The sequence below is a fragment of the Dendropsophus ebraccatus genome, chromosome 5, assembly GCF_027789765.1.
Source record: "Dendropsophus ebraccatus isolate aDenEbr1 chromosome 5, aDenEbr1.pat, whole genome shotgun sequence".
Taxonomy (NCBI): Eukaryota; Metazoa; Chordata; class Amphibia; order Anura; family Hylidae; genus Dendropsophus; species Dendropsophus ebraccatus.
In genome coordinates this window covers 149,496,496-149,521,200 of record NC_091458.1, presented here as the reverse complement: position 1 = coordinate 149,521,200, position 24,705 = coordinate 149,496,496, and the positions used below count along the sequence as shown (strand labels likewise).

General features: G+C 42.9%; 1 protein-coding gene across 1 annotated transcript in view; it reads right to left on the bottom strand.

Moving 5' to 3' along the window:
• Positions 1–10,884: 10,884 nt before the first annotated feature.
• The window catches only part of EDN2 (endothelin 2), a 23,231-nt gene continuing 9,410 nt past the window's right edge, over positions 10,885–24,705 (bottom strand). The window contains exons 2-5 of the mRNA XM_069972626.1: positions 24,356–24,503; positions 20,623–20,742; positions 17,153–17,251; positions 10,885–13,039 (exon numbers count right to left, since the gene is read on the bottom strand). Of these exons, the coding sequence (XP_069828727.1) occupies positions 12,934–13,039; positions 17,153–17,251; positions 20,623–20,742; positions 24,356–24,503 (473 nt within the window). The 3' untranslated portion in view covers positions 10,885–12,933. The remainder of the gene's footprint in view (positions 13,040–17,152; positions 17,252–20,622; positions 20,743–24,355; positions 24,504–24,705) is intronic.

Genomic DNA, 24,705 nt, shown 5'->3' with positions numbered 1-24,705 from the left:
TCTATCTATCTATCTATCTATCTATCTCCTATCTATCTATCTATCTATCTATCTCCTGTCTATCTATCATCTATCTATCTATCTATCTCCTATCTATCTATCTATCTCCTATCTATCTATCTATCTATCTATCTATCTATCTATCTCCTATCTATCTATCTCCTATCTATCTATCTCCTATCTATCTATCTCCTATCTATCTATCTATCTATCTATCTATCTATCTATCTATCTATCCATCTATCTCCTATCTATCTATCTATCTCCTATCTATCTCCTATCTATCTATCTCCTATCTATCTATCTATCTATCTATCTATCTATCTATCTTTCTATCTCCTATCTATCTATCTCCTATCTATCTATCTATCTATCTATCTATCTATCTATCTATCTATCATGTATCTATATCATCTATCTATCTATCTATCTATCTATCTATCTATCTATCTATCATGTATCTATATCATCTATCTATCATGTATCTATCTATCTATCTATCATGTATCTATCTATCTATCTCCTATCTATCTATCTATCTATCTATCTATCTATCTATCTATCTATCTATCTATCTCCTATCTATCTCCTATCTATCTATCATGTATCTATCTATCTCCTATCTATCTATCTATCTATCTCCTATCTATCTATCTCCTATCTATCTATCTATCTCCTATCTATCTATCTATCTATCTATCTATCTATCTATCTCCTCTCTCTATCTCCTATCTATCTGTCTATACATACATACACGCGCGCACACACACACACACACATATGTGTGTGTGTATGTATAGACAGATAGATAGGAGATAGATAGATAGATGATATAGATACATAGGAGATAGATAGATGATATACGTAGATAGGAGATAGATAGATAGGAGATAGATGATATAGATACACTCTGATGGTAATACAAACGTGAATTTATTACATATAACAATGTGCAGCAAACTTTACAAGTAATATACGATGTTTCGCCGTCTCCTACGCCATTTTCAAGTGGCACTTGAAAATGGTGTAGGAGACGCCAAAACGTTGTGTACTACTTGTGAAGTTTGCTTAGTTATATGGAATAAATCCACGTTTGTATTACCATCGGAAAATGGGGTTTTCAAAAGGGGTGTGGCTTTTAAAAGGGGCGTGTCATAATTATCGTTCAATTTATCGTTACCGCGGCTACATGTACGATAAATCGCGATATTCATTTAGGCCATTATCGCCCAGCCCTAATTGAAACGTAGAATCTGGGTCAGCGCTGTTACTGCCTCCAGGGTCATATAACAGTGGCGTAGTATAATAGTCAGCACTGTAGAACTGGACTTTGCGCCGAGACAATATTACTGACTCTTGGCATCATTTCACAATGACCTGATTTGTAATTTGAAGTTGATTCCCAATGCAACCAACACATGTATTACACAGCTTCACATACAGTGGCCCAGATGTACTAACACCGTCTATGGGCCGACAGTCTTCAAGGGTGCCAGATTTAGCAGAGTGATGCAGGCGATTTGTTAAATCTAAAGACGGTCATGGCCTCGAAACTGTCTCTAAAGTGTCTAAAACCTATAATAAAGGTGAAAAAAAAAATCTATTTTGCACAGAATTCTCATTAGTATATCTGGGCCAGTGTTTTTCCAGAACAGGAGATATATTTTTTTTTTACGCTTTTTTGTTTCCCTGGTAATTTTTCATGAGTTTTTTTTTTTCTTGCTCAAAAACAGTGCAGCTAAATATTACATAGTGGGGGGATTTACTATGCTGAAATCTCCATTGTTCTGTTCTCTTGATTGTCAAACTTTGGCACACAGAAGGCACATGGCATTTATTAAAGGGGTACTCAGAATTTCTTTCAAATCAACTGGTTTCAGAAAGTTAAATAGATTTGTAATTTTTTAAATTTAAAAAAAAAAAAAAAAACTCCAGTCTTCCAGTACTTATCAGCTGCTATATGTCCTGCATGAAGTGGTGCATTCTTTGTCTGACACAGTGCTCTCTGCTGACATCTCTGTCCGAAACAGGAACTTCTCAGAGTAGGAGAACTACTGCTCTGGACAGTTCATGACATGGAGGCATATTGAACTAGAACTAGATAAAACATGCTACAAATGTGATGAATTGGAAAAAATGCCATTAGAAAACCTAGAATTGTTGTGAAAGAAGCCTTAGGCTATGCTCACACAGTGTATTTTAAGGCTCAAAAAGTTTACAAGCCAAATAAGTCTCAAATTTTCAGGTGATTTTCTTTACCACTGCTTTTGGAGCAGAGTGGTGGTCGGTAACCTAGACAACGAGTTGTCAACAATATATAACTCTATAAGTTGAGATGAGAATATCCCTTTAATATAACTACTTATACAGTGTGCAGGGCCTGTATGGGGCTGGTAACTACCACTTTAGTGTATGTGGGGTTATTTGGTGTTTATATAGTGGATTTTATTCAGTAGCAGCATAGTGCTATTAGCCATTATGTGGGGGAAATGGCAATGGTCATGATGTGGCAGTATTATTTGTCCCTCGTATACTGGTATTATTGGTGATATTGGTCTTAGTATACTGTATTCGATCAGGGGGGACTGGCAACTGGCCAGAGCCCTATGATCTCCCCGGGTCCCCCTGGAGTGTCCTATTACATGCCTTAAGGATGTACACAAACAATTGACTGAGCTCCATACTTCCGAGACAGGCAGCGCTTCTAACACACTGCCTGTGCCAAAAGATAGGAGAGCACATGCAAAGAGAAACTGTGCGATGGAAGAAGTTTGTTGTGGGGGTTTTATTTTGGTCTGCACATGGAGCTATTAGTATAGGGGCCTATGCGTGGGAGGCTCTGCTATAGGGGACGGCACAGAGGGAGGCCCTCTACTATAAGGGACTGCACAGAAAGGGGCCCTGTACTATAGGGGGCTGCATAGAGGAAGACTACTACTATAGGGGCTACACAGAGGGGTCACACAAAAACACAGAAAAATGCAACAGCTCACCGCAATGGCAAGATACAGACCCACTACAGACATAAAAATAGTTAAAAGCAGCCCACCCCCAACTGCCCCAAAAAAAACTTCCATAAAAATAATGAGGCTTACCATTTGAAAATGGTGTACACTATCCCACCACGTTACGGTGGCCTCATATCGGGGCAGTCCTACACTGTAGTATGGCCTCTCCTTGGCATGAAATACGCCTATGCTCTGGGCATGCAAGATCCGTCTTATACCAGCAAAAGTAATTACACCACCTGGGTTGGATAGGTGGAGGGCACAACCAAGTAGAGGCAGCCACTCCCCCCATCTGAAACACAGAAAAAAAGACAAATTTGGTCAGCTCTCCTAGAACACTATTCACACTAGGCAGGAGCACGTTGCTATGGCTGAAACTGCAAACACACAAAAACACAGGGGTCATCCACTACAGAAGACTGCACAGAGTGGGCCCTCTACAAAGGGGCTACACAGAGGGGTCCTCTAGTATAGTGGACTGCACAAAGGGGGAGCCCTCTACTATAGGGAACTGCACATAAAGGGTCCCTCTACTAGAGGAGCCTGCATAGAGGGAGGCCCTTCTACTATAGGGACTACACAGAGGGGTCCTCTACTACAGGGTACTGCACAGAGTGGGCCCTCTACTATAGGGGGCTACACAGAGGGGTCCTCTACTATAGTGGACTGCACAGAGGGGCGGCCCTCTACTATAGGGGGCTGCACAGAGGGGCTTTATACTAAAAGGCACTGCACAGATAGATACCATAGGGGACTGCAGAGAGTGCCATCTACAATATGGGTTTTCACATGGGTGGCCCTCTACTATAGGGGATGCTTTGAGGGGGGGCATCTATTATGGGTTACATACAAAGGAGTTCCCTATACTATAGGGGACTGTATAGAGGGGGCCATCTACTATATGGTAGGTTTCATAGTTTCATAGTGTGTTTCACAGAGGGGCAGGCCATCTTTTATATGGGGGGCTGCACAGAGGGCCCTATTACTATATAGGGGATGTACAGAGAGGCCTATTAATCATAGGGCATACACAGATGGGCTATCTACTAAATGGAAGCTGCACTATCTATATTGGGTCTGTAAAGAGGAGCCTATTACTATATGGGAACTATATTGGGCACATAGAGGGGTCTAATACTGTATGGGAGCATAGAGGTAGTCTAATACTGTATAGGGATATGGTTATAGAAATCCCTTTATCTCAAAAAATATTCAGAGTTCATCCCCTCCCCCCTTTACATTTCTCACCCTTGGTCCAGATCCCTTATTCAAAAAACAGAAACAAGGAGATTGGGGCTATAGAACAATTTGACCTCTAATTCCCCACAGGGATTACATATGTCTGTCTCACGAACAGGTCATGCAAGGGGAGCCCTTAAGTTCCCCCAAACAAGCCCTAGTGTGCTCTATACATGCCAGAAATGTGTGGTGTAATCACACTCAGGACACATTGGGTACCTAAAGCAGAACTATCAAACCACTCACAACAGGGGAACAGATATCTATCCACTAAGTCCAACAGTATTGCCATTATTATCACTATGTTTAGTGTGTAAATGTGGAGGATATTGAGATGGATCGGATGGAGGTATTATGATGGTGCGACAAGGTATGCTTGCAGGGTTATGGTAATATTCAGATTTTGAGGCTAGTGGGATGCACTAGCCATTTTTTGGGAATTCCCAGCTGGGTAGATTGGCCTGAATTCTGTTATCCCACCCAAATTCAACTCAACTGTCTGGCAATATATTAAAGGGGTATTCTACCCAAGAGCTAAAAAATAAAATGCTCCCAAACCTACACAGTGTATCATTACTATCCCCCAAACCCTCCTGGGGGACCTTCTTAGCCCCCTAATATGGACCCTCACAGCTCCCTTCCCAGCCCGTGAACACTCCAGCCCTTTAAAGCAGAACCTTCCCATCCCCTAACATGGACCTTCTTGGTGCCCTTCCCAGCCCCCTAATGCAGACCCTCCCGGCGTCCTTCCCAATCTAGGCCCGCCTCAGCCCCCTAACACGGAACCTTCTGATGCCCTTTCCAGCCCAGGACCTTCACAGCCCTCTACCATGAACCCTCCTGGCACCCTTCCCAGGGTCGCACAGCCCCAATCCCCTACTGCGGACCCTCCCAGCAGCCCCCTTAACGCAGACCCTCCTGGCACCCTTCCCAGGGTTGCACAGCCCCAATCCCCTACGGCGGACCTTCCCAGCAGCCCCCTAACGCAGACCCTCCTGGCACCCTTCCTAGCCCAGGACCACCCCAGCCCTCTAGCTCGGACCCTCCTGGCGCCCTTCCCAGGCCAGGACAGCCCAAGCCCCCTAACACGAACCCTCTGGACCCTTTCCAGCCAAGGACTGCCCCAGCCCCTTAATGTGCACCCTCCTGGCACCCTTCTCAGCCCAGGACCACCCCAGCCCCCTAATGGAGGCCCTCTGGTGCCCTTCCCAGGACAGCCCAAACCCCTGACATGCACCCTCCCAGTTCTTTCTAGCCCAGGACTGCCCCAGCCCTTTGACGTGGACCTTCCAGGTGCCCTTTCCAGGCCAGATCCGCACCAGCCCCATTAACGCGGATGCTCCCAATGCTGTTCCCAGCCCAGACCTGCCGCAGCCCCCTAACATGGACCCTTCCATCGCCTTTTCCAGACCAGGACTGCCCTAGCTACCTAACAAGGACCCTCTTGTCGCTCTTCCTAGCCCAGGCCGGCCCCGGCCCCGTCCCACTTGCGCAGCTATAATTGCATTAATAGTGTTACCAGCTATAATAGTGTTACCGTCAGCAATATACCATTGGTCTTTGTATAGTGTATTTTCTTAACAACATATTAGAAGTAATTGTTCATGTAAGGTGGTAATATCTGGTCCTGGTATATAGCGGTGGTATTTGAAAATTATGTATAGTAAATATTTAAATATTTGTCTATGTACATACAGTATGCCTTGGGGTGATCTTTCCTGACCAGGGTACAAACCCTGGTACGACGCTTTCTGAATTTACTGAATCTGAGTGTATTTGGGGCCCCACCTGTAATTTTGCCCAGGGCCACCTTTTGTCTAAAACCGACCCAGTTGATTTGAAAGAATTTTTTTTTTTCCCACTGGAGTTGCCCTTTAAGCATTCTCTTCAAAAAATATTGTCTTGTCTCCATATATTAAATTAAGGTTAATTGGGCATTTAACAACTGATTTATTACTTACTATTTACAATAAAGTATAAGCTACCAGGCGTGAGATAGATCTCAAGACGCCTGATCTGTTACCGTCTCCCCCTCTTTAGAGCATGTAAAAAATCCAACAATTTGTTTCCTTGTGGCATTTGCTATAAAACTTCATTATACCCCACAGGAGGTCCCTTAAGAAATATCAACCCCCTGCAGAGTGGAATATAGATTCTTTCAGTATAAACAGCCAACAAAGAATTAGAATGTTCCAAGTTAAGAGAACAGGGAAAATGTTCCAAGGTCTGGTGAGCTGCAGGTATTTCACAGATTAGCTCTTACACCTGTTTTTTTTTTAGATATATTTTTCCCTGCTTACTGCTCTTACACCTTTCCACTATGACGTATATTTCATGTTATTAAAAGTAAGGATGGGGAGGGTCGGTACTGACCTACAGTATATTTGACATTTCTTTAGCTAGAGTGTCATATCTGAGTGTAGACACAGAAGGCCACTGTTTGTTTTATCAGTATATACAAGCAAAAACAAAGAATGGAAAACTTTAAAGTGCCCCTGCTGTTATAACTTTTAAAGTCTAAATTAACAGTGGATGTGATATAAAGCAAGTTTGCAATATACATTCTCTTTTTTTTTATTTATCATGCTTTATAACAAAGCTGTACTTACTTGTATCCAGGTCTAGTCTCCTGAAAGCAGCGATATAACAGCTATACTTACTGTATCCAGGTCCAGTCTCCTGAAAGCAGCTATATAACAGCTATACTTACTGTATCCAGGTCCAGTCTTCTGAAGGCAGCTATATAACAGCTATACTTACTGTATCCAGGTCTAGTCTCCTGAAAGCAGCTATATAACAGCTATACTTACTGTATCCAGGTCCAGTCTCCTGAAGGCAGCTATATAACAGCTATATTTACTATATCCAGGTCCAGTCTCCTGAAGGCAGCTATATAACAGCTATACTTACTGTATCCAGGTCCAGTCTCCTGAAGGCAGCTATATAACAGCTATATTTACTATATCCAGGTCCAGTCTCCTGAAGGCAGCTGTATAACAGCTATACTTACTTGTATCCAGTTACAGTCTCCTGAGGGCTGCTATATATCACCTATATTTACTTGTATCTAGGTCCAATCTCCTGAGGGCTGCTATATATCAGCTATACTTACTTGTATCCAGGTCCATTCTCCTGAAGGCAGCTATATAACAGCTATATTTACTATATCCAGGTCCAGTCTCCTGAGGGCTGCTATATATCAGCTATATTTACTTGTATCCAGGTCCATTCTCCTGAAGGCAGCTATATAACAGCTATACTTACTTGTATCCAGGAACAGTCTCCTGAAGCTTTTTAGTCTTGTGCTGGTTGAAAAAACAAGAGACGTCCCGGTCATCTGCACTGACAGAGAAGGCAGTCATGTGATTGATGGACACATTGAGCCGTGACTCTCTGTACTAGCCGTTACTTCCTCATTTAGTATAGCTGGTATATAGCTGCCTTCAGGAGACTGGACCTGGATACGTAAATAAGTAGGTAATAACTAAAACAAAATAATAATAATAATAATAACTATTCTTTATTGATCAGTTGGTGGGCATAGGGGCATGTTTTCTAAAACTACTTAAAGGGGTACTCAAGCAAAAATTAAACTGCTGCCAGAAGGTGAAAGCAATTTTTCATTTACTTCTATTAAAAAATCTTGTCTTCCAGTACTTATCAGCTGCTGTATGTCCTACAGTCTCAAGAGAAAGGAAAGGTTTTCTATGGGAATTTGCTGCTGCTCTGGACAGTTCCTGACATCACAGAGATGGCAGCAGAGAGCACTGTGTCAGACTGGAAAGACACCACTTCCTGCAGGACATACAGCAGCTGATAAGTACTGGAAGACTAGAGATTTTTTTTTTTATAGAAATAAATTACAAATCTCTGGCACTTTCTGACACCAGTTGATTTGAAAGATTTTTTTTTTCCCGCTGGAGTACCCCTTTTAATTTTTAGGCAGTGTAAACTTAGTCTTGATTTATCAGATTTATCACAGTGTCTCAGGCTGTTTGATAAATTTGGTGTCTCTCAGTTTTTGTCTAGCTTTACGCCAACTATTGTTTGGCTTAATTTACACAAAAATTTTGCACAATTTTGCTGCATAGTGTTAAAAGTCACATCCCTTTGCACTAGTTAATCCCTCATGGAGTGCGGCTAGTCTTCTTCTTCAGTGGATTTTGTTACAAGGCAAGTGGTTCAGCCCTTAAAGCAATACTGTATCCACCAACCCATCCCCCCAAACCGCTTGTACCATCCATTTGATGACAGTAAGTCCTTCCCTGCCGTGTGTTTTAAAATGCCCTCAGTGCTTTGGTTATGGAAAAAATGATTTTTAATCAATGTGGAGTGGCTTATAGTGGCTGTGCCCTCGGCCTGGGAAGCCTCTCCTTTCCCCCTCCCTGCCCTCTCATCTCTAGGAAAGCCCCTGGTAAGAATTCTCCTATTCATTGCTTGTCAAAACAGTTCGCATGTGCCGCTTTGGTTTGTTAAGGCACCTGCACACTGTTTAGACAAGTGATGAACAGGAGAAAGAAGAAGAGGCGTCACAGGCCTAGGGCACAGACACTATAGATAGTATAGACACTGCAGATTAAAAGATAATTTTTTTTACCCTAATCAAGGAATCGAGAGCAAAAGACACCACCAGGATTGACTCATTCTCATCAAACGGACCGTACCAGCAGTTTGGGGGGGGGGGTGGGGGGTGGCTTGGTGGCCACCTTATCGCTTTAAGTGTACATGCAGACTCCTAAATTCTGCTTGGACAGTGCTGGCCCTAAGATGGATCGGTTGTTGGGTACACAGATATGCAATGAAGAATAAACGACAAAGAGTAATATCTTGCAATGAGCAATCGGTGTCTTTTCCTGATGAACTTTATTGAGTGAGTCGCATAGTTTACAGTATATGTTATAAGGATTACAGTGCTACAGATAATGTTCATTCTCGAAAAATAAAGACAATTGCCAAAGTATGACAACCCATACACAACAGGTCAAAACTAAGACAAATACACTGCAAACCTGAATCTGTAGAAAATCTAAAAAGTCTGGCTTCACACCGCCTTAAAATCTTGGGAAAACGCCAATAAAAATGCCAGTGGCCTGATGTCGTGGAGGTCAGTGGAAGTTTATGAAATGTCTTACATACATGGCATTTTTTTTTTGGGGGGGGGGGGGTAGGGGCGTTATTCTCTCCTTTTTGCCATTTTTGACGCAGCATGCTGTGGGGTGGCGTTTTTTTGTTTTTTTGCAAACTGTGGTGTTTTTCCTCCCATACACATCAATGGGAAGGTTCTGGTTGTCTCAAAAACGCCATTGCTGAGTATGTGTCTTTTTTTTTTCTGCCGCTTTTGTCACCTTTTGTGGTCCAGCAGCTAAGTTATGTGATGGCAGAGGAAAAAAAAAGTTCAGCACACAAAAACGCCTAGACCACAAAAAAGATGCTTCGCACATAAAGTCAAAAGCGCCAGAAAAAATCCAAATGCATAAAAAAACAAGAACAAAAAAACAAAAACGAATTGGTAGTTTTTTTGGTAGTTTTTTTGGGGAAAAAAGCCATACAAAAAGGATGTGTGAGGGCGCCCTTACTCCTTCTCCTACAAGTATTATGCTGTCTACATCGTATGTTTTGTGTACACTCTGCCACTAAAATGAGCAGAGATGAGCGAACCTGGAGCATGCTGGAGTCCATCCGAACACGAACGTTTGGCATTTGATTAGCGGGGGCTGCTGAAGTTGGATAAAGCCCTAAGGCTATGTGGAAATCATGGATATAGTCATTGGCTGTATCCATGTTTTCCAGACAACCTTAGAGCTTTATCCAAGTTCAGCAGCCCCCGCTAATCAAATGCCGAACGTTTAACCTGAACCCGGTTCGCTCATCTCTAGTGCTGACTAAACCCCTATTACAAGAGGAGCAAACGAACGCTGTCAGCGCTCGTTTGTTCCTTGTTCCCCACTTGCTGCCACCTGGCGGCAGCGAGCGGGCAAGTGCAGGGGAGGCCACAGGACGATTATTGGCCGTAATGGCCGATAATCGTTCCGTGTAATAGGGCCTTAAATCGGGGACAAGTAAAGAAGGCTAATTTTATGACCGTCCACAGAGAAAAAACTGATGTTTTGGTCCACCTGGGACCTGTCTGAAGCCACATCTGCCAGGACTGGAGGAGGACATCCTGGGCTTCCATACTTTCCATCACACAGTAGATAAAATCGTCACTGACTAATAATTACAGTGCAGATCAGATAACCTTCTGTGTGGATAATAATTGCTATGACATAAATTACATACAGAGATGTCACTTCATATACTTCAACTTATCTTATCGACAATCCCTTGGTTCCTAAGGTGACCTAGGTGTGACATTCAGAGAGGTGCGCGGTTACAAAACGCCCTCTGACCCCAACTGCTGCTGCTGAGCTTATATAAGTTAGGCTGCTAGAAGCTTTCTCTGCCCAGATAAGGCCAAGTATCCAGCTCCTGTCATTCAGAATGTTATACAGATTTGTAAATTACTTCTCCGGTCTTCCAGTACTTATCAGCTGCCGTGTATCCTGCAGGAAGTGGTGTATTCTTTCCAGTCTGACACAGTGCTCTCTGCTGCCATCTCTGTCCATGTCAGGAACTGTCCAGAGCAGGAGAGGTTTTCTATGGGGATTTGCTACTGCTCTGGACAGTTCCTGACATGGACAGAGGTGGCAGCAGAGAGCGCTGTGTCAGACTGGAAAGAATACACCAGTTCCTGCAGGACATACAGCAGCTGCTAAGTACTGGAAAACTTAAGATAAATAGAAGTAACTTAGAAATCTGTATAACTTTCTGGCACAAGTTAATTTAAAAATAATTTAAAAATAATTTCTCCGGAGTACCACTATAAAGTATTATTTTTGATATCTATGTGTATAAGCGGCACATACTCTCCTGTCAATTGGATGTCATTAGTATCAGAGTCCATCCTATTCTTATTTATTTTTTATTTTTACAGATGCTGGATATGTATATGAGAAAAAAATACAGCCAATGGTCCAGCAATGGATAAAAGCTCTTCCTCTCTTTTTAAAGCATCGTACCTGTCGCAAAAACATTTTTCAATAAATCGACAGGGGTTGTGATCACAAGCAGTTTTGCCATCTATTCTCTTAATTTTTTTTTCTATGTTTAAATTAATGTTAGACATATGGCCACTAGGTGTCTCCCTTCACTACGCATGTGTACAGCTGCTGCATGCCCACATTCAGTAGCAGAGAATCCTGGGGATTCTCACATTGTATGGTCGGCTCTCCTGTCAAACAGCACTAAAACCTCTGTAACCACACAGTGACATTATACTGACTGAACTGCTGCATAACAAAGAGCATTGTCTCCTGGTAAGCTTCAGAGCTGATAATAGAATTAGTAAACGTTAATAATATAATCATCCTAAGATAATTGCCCTCAGCTGATATACAACCTGCATGATGAACAGGCCTCTTTCCTTGTGTGAACGGCAAAGGACGAGGACTTCCTGTGTTTGGTCTCTTTTTTTTGAAGCGAGAAAAGACCAAATATTGTCACGGAGCACTGTTTAGTTGTATGTATAACACTGATTTAAAAGTTTTAAATAAAGAGAGTATATCGCAAAACTGTTTGCAAAAAATTGAATACCTAGAGGAAAGATGCAAATATTATTATTATTATTATTATTATTATTATTATTATTATTTATAAAGCACCGTTAAGTCCAGAGTGCTATACAAGGGATTAGTGTTAAACAGGAACATTACAAGATCAAAACCCATTATATGAAGGTAAGTGGTTTACTGGTACATGGTACAGGGTACTATATTGAGGTAAAGCCTCTGTGTGTCCATTTCATACATAGAGCTAACTTATTCATAGACCCAATCACCTGGCAAATACCAAAATAAAAGTGTCTTTTTGACCTCCATTCAAGTTGCAATTTTTCATCGGCAGAGGTATATATTGTGGCATGCCCAGCCATATCTCAGACAAAAAAAAAAAAAACAAACATTAAAACCCAAGCCAAGAATCAGTAGCTTTTTTCAGTCAACCTGCCATTGGGTTAAAATATACATGTACACCTTTGCCGAACTGTTCAAGCTCTGTAACATTCTCCGAACCCGAACGCTTGTCATTTGACTGCTGGTGGTTGGAGAAGTTGGATGTGGCTATAGGGCTGCCATAGGCTGCATCCATGTTTTCCAGGACTTCCAAGGACAGTAGATCCCGGGAGTCAAATGCCGAGCTTCGGGTCCGGAGAACGTTGCAGAACCCAAACAGTTCTACAAGTCCGCTCCCTGTCCCGATGAGACACTAACGCTACCGTTGCTTTATGGGGTCTTCACTTCCTTTACTTCCATTCACACCCAATAAAACCTTTTCTGTCCTTGTTTCCGCATGTTTGGCCAATGATAAGGATAAGGGCTCTGTTCAGCTATTAAACCTACAGTAAAAGTTTTCCTCTTCTTTTCTCCTTTAGTAGATATATGCAGTTTTTTAGTAAAACTTTCCTCTTTAGGTTTCCGTCGCTTTCCTTATCACTGGAAATCTTTGCTCTGCTCTTCCCAGATGGCTGAACAGCCGGAGTTGCTCTTCTGCACGAATACTCCATGAGTAGTAGAGAGGCCACTAGAGCTAGGGAAACCAAGCAAGACTTTCTTTGTCTTTGTCTTTCTTCTAGCTTTCCATGTCTCTTACTTTATCTTTTTCTTTTCCACACTGTAGAGACTAAAGGCAGCGTAGAGGTAATTCCCGAGAATCGCTTTCTGGCATAGGCCACCTGCGTGTTGTAAGCAGCAGCATCTCTGCGGAAGAAAAGGGAATATTATAAGATGCCTGTTAATATATTTTTAAGCAAAGTATTTATTTCTAAATCCTTGATACTTGGTGGAAAAGAAACCTAATTGGATTTACAGTGTTACTCCGAAAATAAGACCTACCCCAAAAATAAGCCCTAGCGTCACTTTGCCTGTTATTTGGAGGAGACTTGGAATATAAGCGCTACTCCATAAATAAGTCCTAGATACAGTCAGCTGACCAGATCCCTGACATTGGGTGGCTGAGCATCAGCCAATCAGAGTCAGACTTGTTATGCTCCGCCCCCACCTGCTCAGCAAAAGCTTCAGGGGAGGCAGGAGAGGTTAAGAAGATGCACAGTAGGGGACATAGGGGGATGGAGGGTACATGGGTAACTACAGAAAGGGGGGACATATACGCTATGGGGGGAAGGGAGGTATACAGTAGGGGGAAACAACTACAGAGGGGGGAGGGAGGTAAACAGTTTTAGGGCTACCTGCTGGGGGATGTATACAGTATCGGGGAACAACTACAGAGGGAGGACGGAGGTATAAAGTATAGGGACTACCTGCTGAGGGGGGTGTATACAGTATGGGGACTACCTGCAGGGGGGATGTATACAGTATGGGGACTACCTGCAGGGGGGATGTATACAGTATGGGGGAACAACTACAGAGGTAGAACGGAGGTATAAAGTATAGGGACTACCTGCTGAGGGGGGAAGTATACAGTATGGGGACCACCTGCAGGGGGGAAGTATACAGTATGGAGACTACCTGCAGGGGGGGGGGATGTATACAGTATAGGCATTACCTGCAGAGGGTGATGTATACAGTATGGGGGAACAACTACATAGGGGGGAGGTATACAGTATAGGGAATACCTGCAGAGGGGGAGCTATACAGTATAGGGAATACCTGCAGAGGGGGAGGTATACAGTATAAGGACTACCTGCAGAGGGGGAGGTATACAGTATAGGGACTACCTGCAGAGGGGGAGGTATACAGTATGGGGACTACCTGCAGAGGGGGAGGTATACAGTATGGGGAATACCTGCAGAGGGGGAGGTATACAGTATGGGGACTACCTGCAGAGGGGGAGGTATACAGTATGGGGACTACCTGCAGAGAGGGATGTATGCAGTATGGGGACTACCTGCAGAGAGGGGGGATGTATACAGTATAATAGGGAAACAACAACAGAGGGGGGAGGTATAAAGCATAGGCACTACCTGCAGAGAGGGGAGGTATACAGTATGGGGGAACAAGTACAGAGGGGAGTATGTATACAGTATGGGGACTACCTGCAGCGGGGAATGCTTATGGATGAAGGCCTAACTACAGAGGGACTTACAGTATAGAGACCTAACAACAGTGGGACATACAGTCTGGCGGCTATCTACCATAGAGTGGGGATACAGTGTAGGGGAATACTTTGTTTCTATGAAAATAAGACCTACCCTGAAAATAAGCCCTAGCCCTTTTTCAGAGGAGAATATTATAAGATCCTGTCTTATTTTCGGAGACACGCGGTAGCAGTGATCATTAGGATTTAGTTGCCTATAATTTTTCATTAATAGATTAATATTTTATTGTTCCCGCTGATTTAGTCATAGAATTGACCTTTACAGAAAGTATTGCTTAGGGCTTCTTTGCCTGCCAAGCAGTGGTTGCGTTTCCTTTGTGTACAAGCACAGTACAAATGTTGCTTAGCTTTCCTCAGCAATACTCAAGTCCTTGAAATCCACTGCAGAGGAATTCAATTTCACATTTGTTTATACCTCTTATCTATGTAATTTTTATAGGGCAATTTGTGTCCTTCCAGTGCCTATAAACTGGGGAGGAACAGAAGGTAAAAGTTAAGATTTAGGTGAGGCCACATGAGTAAACAGAAGCAGACGGCCTTCTTATGTAACTTTCCTTTGCGTTTTTTTTTTCACTGATACTTCAAATAGATATAATAATGCGCACTATTAAAAGTACCCATACTGTATATGTGGAATTCATTTGGTGACAATGGCCAACCTCGACCCAAATGATCACTTGTTAACCAATGACACCGGTTTGATTGTTCCAAGCCAGCGTGGTGCTGGGAAATTCCCATTTTGCTTGCCATGCTGCTAGGGACTCAACGTGGACCCCCATAGTTTTCTAGGTAGCCGTTGCAGTATTTGAGCTAGAGTTCTGATGGAAGAGGAGTCCGAGTTACTACAAACGTGTGTCCCAACAAGTATGAAACACCCTGACAAGTTGTAAGCTTTGTGACTGCTAGGCTGAGATGCTGGCACTACCACTCGTCACCACTGCTTGAGAGACAGGGAGACTATACTATAGGAGAGAATGGTGAACCAATAGGTAAGCGACCAAAGTAATTGGAGGAGGAGGAGGCCGCTAGTGGGATGTGCACAGAAGAGACAGAACTACAGAGCAGATAAAGGTCCAGAAAGAGTGCAAACCTTGCAGGCCAACAGCTCAAATGTGACATACTGTATTTAACCCATTAACTCTGCAACCACTTTGGGCGTTAAGGACTAAGATCTATTCTTCAAATCTCTGCATTATTTGGTAAAAGTCCCTTTACTTTTTAGAATGTTATAGGGCGCAGAAGTTTAGCAGATTTTTTTTTTAATTTCACATACAGTAACGGTGGCAACAATCAGGTACAGTAACAGGAGTGACAATCACATACACTAACAGGGCTAATGCTCTGGTACAGTATCAAGGGCGACAATCAGATACAGCAACAGGGGACAGGGACAACTGTTATGTACAGTAAGAGGGGTGACTATAGGTACAGTAATGGTGGATAGGGGAAACCATCTGGTATGGCAACACAGAAGACTATTAGTTACAGCAACAGGGGAGACTATTCGGTACATCAACAAGGGGCAGGGGTAATGATTAGATACAGTAACAGGGGACAGGTAAGGGAGGGGTTCACTTGTGTGTTGTGTGTGTTATATATTACTTTTCTCCAGGGCTCTTCTTCCCCCCCCCCCCCCCCCCTCTGAACTTTTATGCACAATGGAGGAGATCAGAGCAGGAAGAGTTGTCAGAAGCCAGCCCCTCCTGTCATTTCACACTGCAATTGGTCTGCCTAAAAGGGCAGAGATCCCTGGCACTGGTGAGTGGTGATAGGTCCCTGGCTGGTTGATGGGACCTGTCACCACTTGCTGACATCACTTAAAGTTAAACAGTCACTGTGCGATGTCGCATGGTGGTAGTTTACCTTATTTACATGCATCCACGTGAACTTGCTTTAAGAGATTAATAGGATACTGCGCCTTTAAGTGAGAATCGCTCTCTGCCTCGTTCACTGTGACGTGGTTTGAATCTAACTGTTCCTGTGTCTGTTTTCTCTTTGTGCTATTTCCTACCTCTTGCAGAGTGGTCACTGCACTGTTGGACTCCTCAATTTGCACACTTGTACTGTGCCTTTGACAAAGAGGGGTGTGGCTTATTGTGCGTGTGTTTTGTGGAGGTGTGGCCTATTGTGGACATTGTTTGTGGGTGTGGCTTGTTGCCAGATAAGGTTTTTTTTCCTCTTTATATTGTCCTCAAGACCTTGGAGTTAGGACAAGACAGAGTGAGGGAGCAGAACACTGTCATTTTAAAAGTTATCCTGCCCCTCTACAGAAAACAGTAATCTGTATAGATCTCCATGGGGTTAAGTGGTGATGCTGTGCATTTCACTTAACTCCTTCCCAATGGGATCTCCTTCATATTAAGAGGAATGGAGTATGGAGTGTATGCAGCCAGATGCGTTGTCCTCAGAGTGTCTTCAATCTGTGGGGTTTTAAAAACTATTCTACAATGTAGGCAAGTACTGGTCTGAATTCTCTCACCTCTGCTCTCCTATAAAAATTGTTTGGCTATAATAAATTCTGCGAGGTTGCTCTATGCTGAAATTATACTTAAATGTAATATAGTGCCAAGAACTGCACATGCCAAAGAATTTTCCCTCCCATCCTTGTACATAATAGTGAACTTTACCAATTAACTTTGATTGCTTTGTATGGTTACACATTTATTACCTTTACACAGATAAGCAGACGCTGCTTCTTATATTATACTTTTATATCATAACTCCTATTAACTGAATGGTATAAATGGCGCTCTTACCGGAGAACACGCAAAAGATGGACTTGAGACGTCTTAACGCTTAAGTTGTTGACTGGTATTATTTCTTTACTTGATCTTGGTTTATTATCAGCAGTAGCCCTAAAAAAAAAAGATGCAAGTGATTTAGTCATACTCAATGCTATGTTACGAAAAAAGCTAATAAATTATATTATCCGCTATTATAGCTAAAAAAAAAAAAAAAATTGTCTGAAAAGAGGAATTTGTAATGATCAGGTTAAATGTGTGTTTCTTTTATTGCTTTATTACATGTTTTTTATTGGCGCAATATAAGGTGGCTGGCATTCTGGTTGCTTTTTACTGACGCCATCCAGACAAAAAAGATGGATGCTTACCAGTTACAGAGCTTTTTTGTTATGTTTCTTTTCTTCTTCTTTTTTTTTTAGTAAATGCTTACAAAGATTTATTTTATTTTTATTTAAAGGGCCTTTGATTGGCCATTGATTGGTTGCTGCGGTCACATGACTATACAGGCATGTCATAGCTAAAGCCACGTAAACAATAAGCAGCAGTGGTGCTAAAACAGTTCGAGACTTATCAGGTGAGTAATGATTCTTTTGTTATTTTTACACATTTTCCTCCTTTTCCCAAGTTTTTCACATTTTGGAAAATACCCGTAAGGGTTCATTCACACATTTGCTGCAGATTCTGTATGTGTGACTGGACCCATAAAGAATAAATGTAAAATGTGGACAAAAAAAAAATTTAATGTTCGGGAAAAGGCAGGGTAGAGACTTATTATTATGATGTTGTGCAGTCAGTTGTGCAGTTATTGTAAGTTGTGCAGTCAGTACAAAAAAATTTTTTTTTAGCAGATTGTACAGATGGATAGCATGAGGACTCTACGGATTTGAAAACAATACTGAATGTGTGAATAAGGCCTAAGGCTGCATCCAACTTCGTCAGCCACCGGTAATCAAATTCCAAACGATCGGACTCCAGCATTTTAGGGCAAGGGCTGCACGGACATCGCTAAGGACGTCTGTGCAGCCCTTGCTATATGATAATTAAGCTGTGAATAGCAGATCAGTGCTCGTTTACATTATTGATGGGGTGTCATCGGCCCATCTAATAGGAGCCTAAAAAGCCATTTCTACTCCACTGGGAATTCTAGGAAGAGAGGATATGCAAATAGTTCTCAGACCACTTAGGAAAAGTGATGTCCATTCAAGTCAGTGTTTCACTCCATCTAGGAGTCTTATAACCTTGACTGGGGATATCTGCCAAGCTAAGCATCTCTCCAAAAGGAAAGACCGCCCACCTGCAGACAGCTGTTTCGGGGTTATATACCCTTCATCACTGTAGAGCAGCTTTAGGCAATTCAATTCCATTAAAAAGGAACCAAGACGATAAGCTGACTGCGGATTGTCCTACAGTCCCTGCCAGTAATCACCTATAAGCCAGCTTTACATAAACATGATATAACTGCATTTCTGCATCGGTTTTAGGCTGCGTTTACACATTCACAGTTTTGTTACATTTGTCTATTTGCATAATTACAGCCTATAGCCTTGATTTTTTGGATTCTGCAATTTTATCTCAATTAAATGTCCAGGCTTAGTATGTGATTAGAATTACCAGGCTTCATTTGAGGTGTTTTTCTTGTCGCACACAATCGGATTAAGCCTGGTAATGCTAATCATATGACAAAGCCCAGACAGTGAATTCATATAAAATTGCAAAGCACATGAGGTACATAGCTTTTTTTTTTTTTTTTTTTCTTAGCTGCTCAGCGTCGGCACGGGGCTTTTTTGAAAAGCAGTTATTTGGCACGTCTCCTTCAGTCCTCCAGTCCGGCCGCCAGCTGAATCTTTAGGCCCCGCCACCAGAAGAATCATTTATAGCCAGGAGGCAGGGCCTGAAGATACAACTGGCAGCCTGACTGGGGAAGATGTCATCTTATGATCTTTAAACATATATACATATCCCAGACCCCAATATACACATATCTGTGCTGTCAGTTTCCCAGGCTGCACGAATGATACAAGTATCATTCATGCAGCCCTGGACCCTTAATTTGTTGTGCTGTGAAAAGGCACACCAAACGAGCACTGATCCTGCTGATTGGCATTCGTTTGCAAATCTCCCCCCATGTGTGAACAAAGCCATAGAGATACTGATTAAAACCAATGTGCAACCAATTAAAACCAATTTAACATCAGTACTACATTGATATATGAATATGATAGGATTTTTTAATCCCCATGCTATGCAACTTGGTTTTAGGCTATATTCAAACATGATATTTCTGTCAGTATTTGTAGCCAAAATCAAGAGCAAATGAGGCAAAATTATAGTAGAAAGATGTGCCAAAAAAGACTGACGGAAATACTATGTGTGAACATTGCCTGTATATTTCTGCTTTTTAAATGTTTGTATTTGAAGACACTAATTGTTCTTATAAAGTTTTCTATAAATGGCAGGGGGACGATCCACAAAACGACTGTTGTCAATGTCTTCCCTCCTGCACCTGCGCTAGGCTATATTCTCACAACGTCTTTCTTTGGCCGTTTAATCGCGAAATAAAGGCTGTTGATTCACAATGACGACCATCATTTGTACAATAAAGTAAGGTTAGACGCGACCCCCAAGTGAGTGGGAAGCTGCCATGACAGGAAAACATCGAGGATAGGGTTAACTGTGAGGTGGGACTAGTACGCGTGGGAATTTCTAGCGGTGGGGTTGGTATGGCATAATAGGCCCTCCTTCCCTCCTCACCCAGCACACGTGAGGAGGAATGGTAGAAAGAGTAAAGCCCCTATTCCACAGGCCGTCTAGAGGAGCAAACGAGCGCTCTCAGCACTCGTTTGCTCCTCATTCCCCGCTCGCTGCCGCCGCTATTCTACATGGCTGCAGCGAGCGGGTGAGTGTGGGAGGGGGCGGCAGGGAGCTGCAGGGGGGCTGCCCGGGTGATCGCTGATCGTCCAGGCAGCCCATAGGATACAGCAGCGTCCTATTCAACGGAGCAACGGCAGAAAATCGTTGCTGTATCAGTCGCTTGTTTTTCAACATGTTGAAAAACAAGCGACTGCAACGATCAGCCGACATGAACGATGTCGGCGGATCGTTGCACTCTATTCCACGGGACGATTATCGTCCATAGCGGCCGAATACGGCCGATAATCGTTCCGTGAAATAGGGCCTTAACACCCTCCCTCCATAATTGGTTGGTTACTGGGTGGTAATTTTTTGTCATAGCCGCAGTTGTGGGTATGGGGGTCCGTGGGGTTGATCTGAAATTTAATGGAGGGAGTGCATAGGATGGCAATCCCCCTGACCAGTTGGAATTCTGATGTTAGGGTTCATTGCTGTCCAGCCGTCCTTTATTGCGTTAACGCAATGAAACTCCAGCATGCGTGAACATACCCTTGAACTACACCTGACGGGTTATTCACAATCACAGGTCACACAAGTAGAGGGTAGAATAGAGGGCATCGCCCATCATCACTTACCAGGCTGTATTCTGGCAGAAACCATTGCAGGTATTGTCCTTCACGTCCTTACATTGACACCGATTAGACGCCCTCTTCCTGCGCCTTTTTGGGCTCCCTAGGCCATAGGGAAGCATTTGGCTACAAGGATAGGTAAAGAAGAGGACATATTATTCAAGATCGGCAGTAGCCACCATGACGTGAGACACTAACACTGAATATATGTATGTTGCCGTGAAAAGCAGGAGATTGAACTGGGTACAGATAGCACAAGGACAAAGAACGTATTGTACCGAAGCCACTGCCTGCAATGTCTGTTGTACCACATGTCTAAGGGCCCTATTACACTGGACGATTATCGTGCAGAAAATCTTTATATCATTCAAAATAAAACAATAATCGCTCCGTGTAATTACAGGCAGCAATCTAAAAATCGTTTGTGTGTCGTTGATCGTTCATTTAGATCTGACCCTAAAATAATTTTTAATCGTTCTCTAATCGTTTAGTGTAATGCTGCGTTTACACGGAGCGATAAATCGCCCAATCGAACGGTTAACGATTTTGAAATAACAATGTGTTTTTTTATAACGATCAGCGTTTAGACGGAACGATATATCATTTGGAAAAATTGTTATTGCGATCGTTTTAAGATTGCTTAACCTCTTAAGGACGGAGCCAATATTTGTTTTTGCGTTTTAGTTTTTTCCTTCTTGTGTTTACAAGGTCATAGCACTTGCATTTTTCCACCTAGAAACCCACATGAGCCCTTATTTTTTGCCTCACTAATTGTACTTTGCAATGACAGGCTGAATTTTTGCATAAAGTACACTGCGAAACCAGAATAAAATTCAATGTGTGGTGAAATTGAAGTGAAAAAAAACACATTTCTTTTATTTAAGGGGTATTTGTTTGTACGCTATTCGCCCTGAGGTAAAACTGACTTTTTATGCATGTTCCTCAAGTCGTTACGATTACAACAATATATAACATGTATAACTTATATTGTATCTGATGGCCTGTAAAAAATTCAAACCAATGTTAACAAATATATGTTCCTTAAGATCGCTCCATTCCCAGGCTTATAGCGCTTTTATCCTTTGGTCTATGGAGCTGTGTCAGGTGTCATTTTTTGCGCCATGATGGGTTCTTTCTATCGGTACCTTGATTGCGCATATGCAACTTTTTGATCGCTTTTTATTACATTTTTTTTGGATTTGATGCGACCAAAAATGACCACAAATTTTTTGCGCTTACACCATTTACCGTGCGAGATCAGGAATGAGATTAATTAATAGTTTGGGCAATTACGCACGCGGCCATAGCAAACATGTTTATTTATTTATTTAGTTACTTTTATTTAAAACATGGGAAAAGGGGGGTGATTCAGACTTTTATTAGGGGAGGGGGCTTTTTACTAATAACAACACTTTTTTTAACAACTCTTTTTTTTTTTTTTTTACACTTATACTAGAAGTCCCCCTGGGGTTAGGATTATTCCCCCTGGGGTTAGGATTATTCCCCCCTGGGGATAGGTTTATTCCCCCTGGGGTTAGGATTATTCCCCCTGGGGTTAGGATTATTCCCCCCTGGGGTTAGGATTATTCCCCCTGGGGTTAGGATTATTCCCCCTGGGGATAGGTTTATTCCCCCTGGGGTTAGGATTATTCCCCCTGGGGTTAGGATTATTCCCCCTGGGGTTAGGGTTATTCCCCCTGGGGTTAGAGTTATTCCCCCTGGGGTTAGGATTATTCCCCCCTGGGGTTAGGATTATTCCCCCTGGGGTTAGGATTATTCCCCCTGGGGATAGGTTTATTCCCCCTGGGGTTAGGATTATTCCCCTTGGGGTTAGGATTATTCCCCCTGGGGTTAGGGTTATTCCCCCTGGGGTTAGAGTTATTCCCCCTGGGGTTAGGATTATTCCCCCCTGGGGTTAGGATTATTCCCCCTGGGGTTAGGATTATTCCCCCTGGGGATAGGTTTATTCCCCCTGGGGTTAGGATTATTCCCCCTGGGGTTAGGATTATTCCCCCTGGGGTTAGGGTTATTCCCCCTGGGGTTAGAGTTATTCCCCCTGGGGTTAGGATTATTCCCCCTGGGGTTAGGGTTATTCCCCCTGGGGTTAGGGTTATTCCCCCCTGGGGTTAGGATTATTCCCCCCTGCGGTTAGGATTATTCCCCCCCTGGGGTTAGGGTTATTCCCCCTGGGGTTAGGGTTATTCCCCCTGGGGGACTTCTAGTATATACACACTGATCTCTCATTGAGATCTTTGCTGTATACTTATACAGCAAAAATCAATGAGATCGGCACTCGTTTGCTTTCGGCTGCTGCAGCCGAAAGCATCCGAGTGCCGAGCCGGGATCAGCGCCATTTTGGCGAAGACCCCGGCCGGAGCAGGATGTGTGGATCACGTTGTCCCGGAGGAGCGATCCACCCCACTAGACACCAGGGAAGTGCTGCATACAGTAATCGGATGCAGCTGTCAACTTTGACAGCTGCATCCGATTACTGAATTAGCGGGCACGGCGATTAGACCGTGCCCCCTAATAGCCGCGGTTCCAGGCTATACGCGGCACCTGGGATTGTGGCAGTTCAGAGCGGGGTCGCCGCGTGGCCCAGCTCTAAACACCTCTTGCGGACGCATGACGTACCGGTACGTCATGCGTCCTTAAGAGGTTAAGCCAATCTTACACATAGGGTGAATCGGTGAAAGACTGTTTACACAAAGCGATCTGCGAATTTTTAGCAACTTGGCGAACATGGCGAAAATTTGAACGATAATCATTTCATGTAAACGCAGCATTATTCCACACCGTTCATTCTTTTGCTGGGATCAGATGGAGTAAACGATCATAGTAACGACTATCGTGCTATGTAATATGGTGAACGATTTCAGGTTAATGATAAATGATCTCGTTTGCGATCGTTAATTGTTAAAAATCGCTTTGTCTAATAGAACCCCTTTTCATTTTCGCCAACTAACGATAAACGAGAGCTTTTGCAAATGACCTGAAATCATTCACCGAAATACATGGAACAATAGGCTTTGGTTACATTAGATCGTTATTGCGGCTGTCCTATCCTCGGTTGTAATTCGCTCCTTAGTGATTACACCATGGGGGAGATTTATCAAACATGGTGTGAAGTGAAACTGGCTCAGTTGCCCCTAGCAACCAATCAGATTCCACCTTTAATTCCTCACAGACTCATTGGAAAATGAAAAGTGGAATCTGATTGGTTGCTAGGGGCAGCTGAGCCAGTTCACTTTACACCATGTTTGATAAATTTCCCCCCATGTGTACATACACCGAAAGATTAGTGAACGATTAAAACCGGCAGGCAAACGGGAAGAAAACAATAAAAAAGTGAACTCACCCCCCACTACCACCCCCCAAGCCTGATTGCCGATTTTAGTGTTAGTTGGACCTCCTCTTTAATGAGGGATGTTGACTTCTCGTTGGTCGTTTGGTCACTTAAATTCGAACGATATAATGATTTTTTGCACGATAATCTCCCAGTGTAATTCGACTCATAGGGGGGAGATTTATCAAACTGGTGTAAAGTGAAACTGGCTCAGTTGCCCCTAGCAACCAATCAGATTCCACCTTTCATTCCTCACAGACTCTTTGGAAAATGAAAGGAGGAATCTGATTGGTTGCTCGGGGCGACTGAGCCAGTTTCACTTTACACCAGTTTGATAAATCTCCCCCAATAGTCTACATTCTACCGTCACAGTACAGAGGCTTATATACTCACCTTCCTGTGTTTATCCATATAATGTCCAGGTGACAAAAATATATACATTCCTTGTCCATCCAGTTATTACACGAACATCTCTTTACTCGCGTGTGGCTGTTCGGCAGGACAGTGGAAGAGATCTCTGGCAGCGAAATGGTGACGGCAACTACGAAAATAAAGAGGTTTATAGTTAACCTGAAAGCTCACAAAACTTTATTGCCATTCTCAATAACATGTCTATCTATATCTGCTGTATGTCCTGCAGGAAGTGGTGTATTGTTTACAGTCTGACACAGTGCTCTCTGCTGCCACCTTTGTCCATGTCAGGAACTGTCCAGAGCAGCAGGAAATCCCCATAGAAAACCTCT